Source organism: Thamnophis sirtalis, unplaced genomic scaffold (genome assembly GCF_051295495.1).
Source record: "Thamnophis sirtalis isolate CommonGarterSnake01/CBP01778 unplaced genomic scaffold, rThaSir2_p1.2 scaffold_2, whole genome shotgun sequence".
Lineage (NCBI taxonomy): Eukaryota > Metazoa > Chordata > Lepidosauria > Squamata > Natricidae > Thamnophis > Thamnophis sirtalis.
Window position 1 is genome coordinate 165,482,536 of NW_028261382.1, and position 10,703 is coordinate 165,493,238.

General features: G+C 37.1%; 1 protein-coding gene across 5 annotated transcripts in view; it reads left to right on the forward strand.

Annotated features, from left to right (window-relative positions):
• DCDC2 (doublecortin domain containing 2) overlaps positions 1-3,563 on the forward strand; it is a 45,997-nt gene extending 42,434 nt beyond the window's left edge. For 4 of the 5 annotated variants that reach the window (XM_087707378.1, XM_087707380.1, XM_087707382.1 and 1 more), the window contains 2 exons: positions 96-392; positions 1,257-3,563. In XM_087707378.1, coding sequence (XP_087563504.1) covers positions 96-392; positions 1,257-1,367 — 408 coding nt within the window. In that variant the 3' untranslated portion in view covers positions 1,368-3,563. The remainder of the gene's footprint in view (positions 1-95; positions 393-1,256) is intronic. The other variant, XM_087707381.1, reaches the window with a different exon arrangement.
• Positions 3,564-10,703: the final 7,140 nt, after the last annotated feature.

Sequence of the window (10,703 nt, forward strand, 5' to 3'; positions counted from 1 at the left end):
CCACCTCGGCTCTATAATATAACATTTCTACTTTTTATTTTCATAATTCTCCCAGGATTGTCAATTAAAAGTTTTTTTTTTCCTGTATTCATTAGCGACCAGCAGAAACTGTGGATGAGGAAGAAAATGTATCACCAGAACATAAAGCTTTTAAAAAAAGAGAATATGCAACGATGAATGGAGAAAACGGAGAGGCTATTAATGGAATGGAGGAAGGCAAAGAGAAAGAGAATGACCATTATCAAGATGAATTACAAGGGCAGAACCTTGACCAAGCAGGACAAGAGGCTAATGGCCACATGAATGGTAGCACAAATGAAGAAAATGGTGAGGAAATGGATCCCAATAGTCATCCAGAAGAAACAAAAGAAGGTATTGATGATCAAATCCAGGTAACATGTCTTTGTCTTTTGTGTACCTGTGTTAAAATTCTTCCATTTGTCTGCTATAGCAATAGGTTAGTCTGCAATCAATTTGCATCACCCTTGGTGTCGCAGTTTTAAGGAAACCGTTCTCTTTGTGATGATTCTACTGGAATTTTCATAGGGGATACTGAATCTTGTAATATAAGAATGTTGGATATTACCTGCAAAACACCTCTGTGCATTCTGATCACAGTTATACACTAGAATTGATAACACTATCTCTCAAACAATGCATTTGCTAAATTGAGTTTATTTGCTTTATATGAAATCAGCGGAAACATGCATCCACAAAAGTATTGAGGTCTGTGAAGCATCACATGTTTCATCCATCAGAACATCTGATACCAGTCAAAAGCAGATGCTGTTTAGTTGCCATGATGGATTTTCCCGGAATAATCTGTAGGAATTTAAGCAAGGATGGGTTTGGTTTTTTTAAATCATATAGTTACCTTAATCCTCAGTTGCCCCATTTCCTTTTATTTCTGCAAGATAACTTATTCATTTTTACTAGCAAAAACATTTTTCTAATCACACAGACACAGACACAGACACACACACACACACACACACACACACACACACACACACACATAGAGTATTAGTAGCTTTATCACTAGAGATTGTGCTTGTTGTAATCTAATGAAGCTAATCCATACACATAGAGAAGGGTTAGAAGTTTGATAAGGAAAAGCAATTGGCATGCTCGGTGATGACTTCCAACTTGCAGAATTCATAGCTTCTTTATCATTATGAATATGCATACACACTAAGAAACTAAATATGACTTTATGACACAAATATGTCAAATTCAAATGTGTTTCTTTCTTCTAGGTTGATTCCAATGGGGTTTATGAAAAAGTCCCAGCTCCAAGAGTCACCATCACCAGTCCACAAGAAAGTGAGAAGAATGAACAAACCAATGACTATGCAGCAGTAGCATAGGAATATTTTAGAAGACATATATATTCTCAGAAAATGAAGAATTTTATGTTTGGAACAAAGGGTGTCATTTTCCACATTTGGTTAATTTATGGTATAATAATATGATGGAACTTTTTTTACCCATTATGCCTTGACATGAAAAGAATATTCAGACACAACTTCATTAAAGGGATGTCCATTAAAAGGAAGTTTAAATTATAAATGCCGACACAAGATACAAAATTTTAAGGGAATATATTAATGAATAGGGTCATTGTGGAAGATGAAATATTAAAACATTAGCCCTAGGTAAGTTCACAAGAAAGAGATTAAAAAAAACAGGTGAATGAGCTAAATGATATTTTTGTGTTTTTTTAAAAGAAGACTTTAAAGCTTTTTAAGATGAATACATATTTATATAAGCTGCAGTGTATTCAAAAAATTTACATTACTACTAGGGGTATGACTCTTTGTGATAAGGTGAATGTGGCTAGGACTACATTAGACTTGATCCTTAACCTTAACTGACTTCTACTATATTTAAGGGCTTTTTCTATTAGATTCATTTTATATTTACATGTGGATCTGCTCTCCCCACTGAAAGGAATGGGAAACCACTGCATGTATAAGATAGCAGCATATACTGATTGGAACCCTCATGCCTGGAATGAATTGCTGAATCAGTGGACAGAATGTGGTCACAAAACAAAGAAGGTTTATTAGATTAATTAACTATAGAAATCTGCTGCATGCACATTAATTGATATATCCTGCATGCAGTTACATTATTGTGAATTTTGATGATTGGCTGCTGATTGGATTTTGAAAGTAAGTACATTCATAAATTCATCCAACATTATTTTGTTCTGTGCAGCAGAGGTTGGTTGCACCCGGTTCGGCCCGGATTAGGTGAGCTGGTAGTGGTAGCAGCGGGAGGCTCCGCCCATCTGGATGCTTCTGCGCATGCACAGAAGCGTCGCGCACGTGTGCAAGCGTGCATGCCAGCACGAGCGAACCAGTAGCGCCAGGATTTGCAACCCACCTCTGCTGTCCAGGTTATGCTAGTTTAAGTCAAATATTCCTTCAAGTCAAAAGATTCTTCTAATTGTTCCCATCAGGAGCAATCTGAATAATCACGGCGAGTTGCTATATAAACTTACCGCTTATGTCCACTTTTTTAAACCCAGGACACATAACCAATCACAATATTATGGTTTGATAATTTTTTTTAAAAATACCCATTATTTTCAAAATTAACTCCAACTGGCAAATCATGTTCCCTTTGTCTTAAAGTTCAGTTTATGAAAAACTGATATTTTCAAATACTGAAAAACTATTGATAGTTTGTATATATCTCCATTTATGCTGGACTCTCAGACTCAAGAAAGAGGTTTAGTTTTAAACTGTTATAGGAGTTCTCAGTAGGGTCATATGTTTGTTTTATGTGAGATCTGTAATTCTAAATTTTGCTGATAGCCCTTGTTCAAGCCATTTGTATTATATAGGTTGAATCTTTATTCTAAGTTGATATGTTTAGCTTGTTTTTTTACAAATAATTTGACCACCTTAAAATATCTTTGTTGTTATTATATATGAATAACTGAACATGTTTTAACATGTAATCCTGAGGCTGACCTACAGACAGCTAGTCCGAATTTTTGTCTACCCTATTCTAATAACAGTATCCATATTGATGCTATAGTTAGCCACTGACACTTGCTAACTATGCAGATAGCATAGGTAGCTAATGCCATTTTAATCAGAAGGATTGTAACTCAATTCAAAAAGTGACCCTCCCAGTTCAATTAGTGTTCCTAGAAATTAATTTATCTCTAAGCTGATGTGACACTGAATAAATGCTGTCTGTAGACCCTCAACCCTCTGTTTTCAGTGATAGAAGTAATAGCGAGAGATTGATTTGTGGCCACCGAACACATTTGTACTCATTATATACTGATGTTTCAAATATGGTTAATTGGCCTGTGAAAATAATTCTTGTCCTATCAGATCCTGGATCCATTTATGTACTAGTTTTAAAACTGCTTTGGTTGTTTGTACAAAAGATGGATAAATGGATGCAGCTTATTAAAACATCAATATTTTTAAAAGAATATATTTTAAAGAAAATATACTTTTGGAAGCAAATATATATATAGTATATATTGATTTGTCAAACATGTTTAATGAAAGCATTATAAATAAAATTATATGCCCTGATTCTATTTGATGCCTTTTCCTAATATCTAGTAGTTTCCTTTTCCAAAGGAATTTCAGATGTGAGGATTAATTGAAAAGAAAGATTTAGTAAAAGTAATCAGTTAAATAATAAAGTAAAAATATTTGCTACAAGTAACAAGATGTACCTTCCACTAGATTATCTTATTAAATATTACTTTTTTGTGGAATAATAACCTACTACCTAAAAGTCTGTAGAGACGACCAGCTGTCTGCAAGGAATATAAATCTTTCATCCCCCCCATCATCCAGTCAGAGCTGAAGAAACTTATTGGATGAGAAACGAAACGTCTTCAAAGAAAAACAAGGAAGTCCAGTTGCCTCCTGAAAAAGCATCTTTAGGACAATCATCTACCTACTTACTGCTGTATTCATTTTTGTTTCCTTGCTTTATTTATTTATAAATCCTTTCAACTAACAATATTAAAATTGGTGGTTTATAAAGAAGAACAGCAACAAGCCCAATCAACAACAAATATAATATCAAAATTACATTAATATTCTAATAATTATGAATCAATGCATCTGTCACTAATTATTCCTGCCAGTCCCCTGGAACAATCATGTTTTTGAAAGGTTTCTAAAAGGCAAGCAATTCCACAGAACGGCAGCTCCCCCTGGCGTTCCTGTCTTTGGGTTACCTTACGCCATATTTCTCAGTAGGTGGGGTATTCAGTGGCCTCCGTTCACTCCAGCTGGGCAGACAGAAGGTAGCTTCATAGACACCTAGGCCTTGAGTCCTTTGGGGTTTTATATAACCAGTACATTGAATTACACTCAAGAAACAAACTTGTTAGCTTATGCAGTTATCAAAGCAATGGTGTTACCTGACAGGAAACTGGGCCATAAGCATGCAGATCACTGCATTTTGCATCATTTGAAGTTTCTGAATGCAGGTTAAAAATTGTAATACTAGCCCCTCATTGCTGTTACCCCAATAAGCAAAGGGTGAAACAGAGCTGGACCTTGGCTCCCCTTTGTTTAACAACTGCAGTGTCTAAACTCTATCATAGCAGCCCTAACTGAAAGAGAATTTCATCTCCTGCAAACCCAAAAGACTGACATCTTAGCAATAGCAGTTAGACTTATATACCGCTTCATAGGGCTTTCAGCCCTCTCTAAGCGGTTTACAGAGTCAGCATATCGCCCCCACAGTCTGGGTCCTCATTTCACCCACCTCGGAAGGATGGAAGGCTGAGTCAACCTTGAGCCGGTGAGATTAGAACCGCTGAACTGCAGATAACAGTCAGCTGAAGTGGCCTGCAGTACTGCACCCTAACCACTGCGCCACCTCGGCTCTTCTTGCTCTGCTGCTTTATGCAGACAATGCCGCCATCCTTTCACTTAGGCCAGGTTACCCTCAGAAGTCTCTGGGGCTTGGTGGACTTTTGTAGGGAGGAAAAGCTCACAATTAACTACCCTAAAACCCAAAATCAAGATGTTCTTAAGTGGACTTAGATGCTAACAAGATAACTGGCACACTGATAATAGTCAGATTGAGTAAGTTCTTGCCATTCAGTATCTTGGTGTTGTATTCCAGACCTCTGGAGCCTGGCAGAAACAAAGTTGTATCTGACGAAGCTAATGGTTCCACCACAAAACCGCGTTCGACTAAAGCGTGCTCGACGAAACCGCGTAGCTGACGTCATCACAGCGCGACAACAGTGCGGAGAAAAAAGCACGCTGTAAACGCTAAACCTAAAATTAACCCCTAAACCTAAACCTAACCCCCCTAAACCTAATCCTAAACCTAACCCTAAACCTAACCCTTAACCTAACCCTAAACCTAACCCTTAACCTAACGCTAACCCTAACCCTAACCCTAACCCTTAACCTAACCCTAAACCTAACCCTAAACCTAACCCTAAACCTAACCCTTACCTTAACTTGAATCGGCTTGCTTTCAAAGCGCTATTTAAAGCGCCCTTTTTTCTCTACGGTCGCTGTTGTCGCCCTGCTGATGACATCAGCGACGCGGTTTAATCGGGCGCGCTTTAGTGGAGCGCGGTTTTGTCGTGCCACGGAAGCTAATAACACCACCAAGGTAGTATTTGGTTGGGTTTTTCCCCCACTCTAGGGGCAGTAAGGATACCGTTTAAAGCTAAGCCTGATTTGCAGATGCTTTACAGTTTACAAGTCTGCATCTATATTTATTGTCCACTCTCCAGTTTTTGTGGACTACTTTCAGATTGCATGATGTGCCTTAAATGTTCTGGATTCTGTGATACCAGGCATTTATTTATTTATTGAATTTATATTGCTGCCTATTCGCACATGGCGACTCAAGGCGGCTTACAGGATATAAAACCTCATTTAAAACAATAAATCTAATAAAAAAAGAATCAAATAAATTAATATAATAAAATCACTCCCATCACGGAATTTCCTTGAGGAAAGAGTACTTGTTTGCCACCTGTTTTACTTGTTAAAAGTTTTCTTTACTAACTGTTCACTGACACCCCCTCCCCCTTAATTCTGACAACTCTGCTCCATAACAGAAGGCAAACCTTTTAACAACTTGTGTTGATGTGGTCTCTATCCTCCTAGCTTCTGTTGTCTTTAGATTTAGAAAAACTCAGAGCAGAAATTACCCAGTAAGTTTATGATAATGGTGGCAGATGGACTTAAGGATTATGGATCATTCTCACAGCACATGCTAGGCCAGACTCCACTTTCTCCTGTTAAGCACTTCTTTAGTCCTACACCTGTTTCACATCACAGAACATCTTGCCTAGTCCATTTCAACATTTCCCCTATAACGATATTGGAGAATAGATGCCAAAAAATCCTTGTAAAGAGACTCTGATCTTGTGATTTGACATAAACCTGAAAACCTTTCCCTTTTCCATGTCTTCTATGACAACATCCACTCTACCTTCTTAATATCCCTCATTAATAAAAACTATCTCATTGACAGGTAGAAGTTGTATACCACCTCTGTATCAAAACTCACAGGGGTTAAGTTCTTATCTATTCTATTTCTCTTTTTAGGTCTTCTGTTTTAGTCTACTTGTATTATAGTTTCATTGCATTTTATTGTTTTTATTTTCCTTCTTTAACCTGATAGTCATTTATTGTATTTTATTTTATTACTAAATAATTCCTAATTAGTCCAAGACATTATTTGGTTTCCAGTTCAGATTGGTAACTGAATGATACATTAGCTCTGAGGATAGTACAACATCTTCAGTTAACAGGAAGGCAAAAAAATAAAAAATAAAATAACCAAACCCACCCCATCCCTTATGTATAGGTGATGCACTTGAATAGTTCTCTTCTTGAACTGATAATGTTACCTAGTTTGCGTAATGAAAGGTCTGCAAGAAAACATCCAAGTTCAGAGGGCACCAAAGACCCCCCTCATTTCAGCCCTGAGCTACAAATATTCTTCTTTTATTCTATTTATCTCTCTCCTTCATCACCCAACATAGGCTGTCTGAATAGTTTAACTTACTGTGGCTAATAGTAATATTAGTTGCATTACTTACATTTACCTCTTAATTAATGTGAGTTTTTAAATTTTTGAAAACATACTTCTCAGTTTTGCCCATGCTAAGACCTCCTGCTTAGAGCCAGCCAATATTATGTGATGCTGGGTGACTCTTTTCAGACTGTTAACCCAAGTGACACGAAGGCTTGCTCTTGTCCCTTCCATTTGCCCTCAACTAGAATGCTGATGTTAAGATACCTTCTGGCTAATGGGGTCACTATTCACATTCACATCTGTCTCCCACTGATGTGTAAGTCATGTGTTTGTAGACAAGAAGAGCTTTCTCTCTCCCTCTCTTTTATCTCACTATGAGACATTACTGCAGGCTGTTGATTCTCAGTAGGGTGTTGATAATTCATGTAAGTCAAGCTGGGAAGAAAACCTTTGTAAAAGATGGACTTAGTGGGACTAAGAAATCACAGGGGTGGAATTCTATCACCTTCCTGGTAATTCTATCAATTGTATCCATACTTCTTGGACTGGTTTTATCATAGTTAGTGTGCCATAAAGGAGAACAAATTATTGAAAACCTAATTAAAATTGTATTATTACTACTATACCAGGATTGATGAATATCCCTTGGACAAGGGATTCACATAATGCAATGAATTAACTGGCCTTGCTTACTATGTTCTTTATCTTGTGGGAAATACAACTTTAGGCAGCAAGATCTGTTGACAAACTGTCCTATTTCTGTTATCTAAGAATGGATTTTTCAAAAAGCAGCTTGTCAGACAGTTGAAGTCCTTCTTCCCTGTCCGCCAATTGCTGAGGTCAGTTTTTTCTATGACTCACTTACGACATTATGGGCCCAACTTCTTTCTTTTATTTTGGCCATACATTTGAATCTAGTATTTACTGCATCTGGTATGAATGAGGTTTTAATCTATTTGCCTATTCTCATTGTATGTGTTTCTCTCAATGCACAAATAAATTCTCTCAATGCATATATCCCCAATGCCTTTTGGAAGACAGGATAGCAAATCTGTTGAATAACAAATGTAAAAGGATCCGAAAAATGGAACAATAAAACAATGCAACATTATCAATTCTGTTTAGTTCAGCCTAGTGACCAAAAACCAACCTTGCTCCTTAAGTATCCATAAAAATGGTTTATGCTTGCTCCCACAACTATGGGTCTTGAAGAAGGGCAAAAGCTGATTGCCAAGTTTTAGAATTTGTATTGACCAAATATGCCAAAACTTTGAAATCCTAGATGGCTTTTCATTCTTAGCAACATTGCTGTTGAAAATGGCTCTTTGCTTTTCGGAACAACACTGTTCTTGACAGCTTTAGAGTTTTTCCCTCTAAAAATTCATGTAAATTATTTTTTCAATCTAACTTCAAGACATTATGCTATCAAAATGCAACTGAGAAATATGGTGACTATCTCAGACATCACTGAGAATGTCCTTCATGGAACTTTACCGGGAGACTCAAAATGTCACATTTCTGTTCTTCCCAGTCTTTAATTAAAGTTCCCCTGGAAAGGTCACAGAGCCCAATTTTGCTATTGCCCTTATGTTGCCTTCTTGACAGAAGTGAGGAAAAACTACAGTGAATGAGACATCCACGAAAAGAGCAAGGTCAGTCTTATGGTTAAGATTTCCTATAATGGCTCTAAAGTACATCCTAAGGAAAGAGTGATAGAATCATTTATAGAATTACTTCTTGAGGAATTACTGAATTATTTATTGAAGCATTCAAGAATTACCAAAATTCTTATCCTTTTATTTATTTATTTATTTATTGACACATTTCAAATAAATAATAGCTGCAATCTGTCCCATAAGATTGACTGCTATGATTAACTTTTTAATGCAGAAAAGGATGCTGTAGGGAGAATGGGATGCTTAGCATTTTCCATGACATTTATAGCTGAGGGCATTTTTCCATGATACATTTCGATTTGTCAGTCCCTCTAGAATATTTTGAAGGCAGCTGTGTGATGGTCTTCACTATTGCTGATGGAAACTAATCAAGGAGAGAACCAACTAGAACTAAATAAAAATTTCCAGAACAATTAATCAGTGGACTGACTTGCCTCCAGATGTTGTAGATGCTCCCATTTTGGAGGTTTTAAAGAAGAGATTGGACAACCATTTGTCTGAAATGATATAGAGTTTCTTGCTTGAGCAACAAGTAGGACTAGAAGACCTCCAAGGTCTCTTGAGAGACCGCCTGCTGCCAATTACCTCCCAAAGGCCCATTAGATCCCACAGATTAGGCCTCCTCCGGGTTCCATCTACTGGCCAATGTCATCTGGCTACTACCCGGGGGAGGGCCTTCTCTGTGGCTGCTCCGGCCCTTTGGAACGAACTCCCCGCAGAGATTCGGACCCTCACCTCTCTCCAGGCTTTCCGTAAAGCCGTTAAAACCTGGCTGTGCCGGCAGGCCTGGGGTTGATGAGTTCCCTTCCCTTCTCGAACTGTGTGACTGTTGATTGTCTTTTAAATTCCCTTGTAGCTTCTTTAATGTATTTTCTTCGTGTTTACCCCCTCCCCCCGGGTTTGTGAGCCGCCCTGAGTCCCTCAGGGAATAGGGCGGCATATAAATAAACTTCCTTCAACCTTCAACCTCTTTCAGCTCTATTACTCTATTCCATTCCATTCTATTCTATCCTTGGAGTGAAACCTCCAAGATCCCTTCCAACTCTGTTATTCTGGTATGTGAGAATGACCTTGGCAGAGAGGAGGAAGAGCCACAGAGTGAACAATTGTCATCAAACAGGAATCTCAGTCCACAGGGAGAAGGGGGTGGCATGGGAAGAATTTCAGAAGGACTCCTCCTTAGTTTTTTAGAGAGTAAAAGGAGGGGAAGGAAAAATACAGTCTTGCAAGATTCTGTTATTGTAACCCTACAATAAAAACATAGTGATCATAATTGTGCTTCTTGTCTGTCTGAGACTGATGAAGTTCCATGAAATGCTCAGCCCCTACTTCCAAAGGAAAAGGAAAAATAAATTGCTGTCTCTTCTGCCAGCCCTGTTTTCACTATATGCTGTGTGCATTTGTCTAGCTTAGTGAAAGCTAACCTGTAAAACCTTATATTTCCCCAACTTCCATAATATAAAATTGCCAAATTGATCTAAATCATAGCATCATTTATTTAATTATTTAATGTATAGCTTAATGTGTTTTGTGAACCCAGCTATGTTACTTGTTTAATAAACTAAGGCTAAACAATGTATGAGCCCAATCAGTAATTCCTAGGTGACACTGTGAATATATATATATATATATATATATATATATATATATATATATATATATATATATATATATATATATATATATATATATATATATATATATATATATATATATATATATATATATATGTTGTATTTATGCTGATAAATAAATAAAGGGAGACTAGTATAGATCTATTTCAAGCTATTTAGCTCTCATCAGCTAGCCATACCCTTACTGGGATTAGAACCTGTGCTGTATTGAATGGAAGCAGTGAACTTCCTCCATATTTGGGCATACCAGGGGTTGTGACTTTATATATCTATATCTATATCTATATCTATATCTATATCTATATCTATATCTATCTATCTATCTATCTATCTATCTATCTATCTATCTATCTATCTATCTATCTATCTAGTGTCACAACCCCTGGTA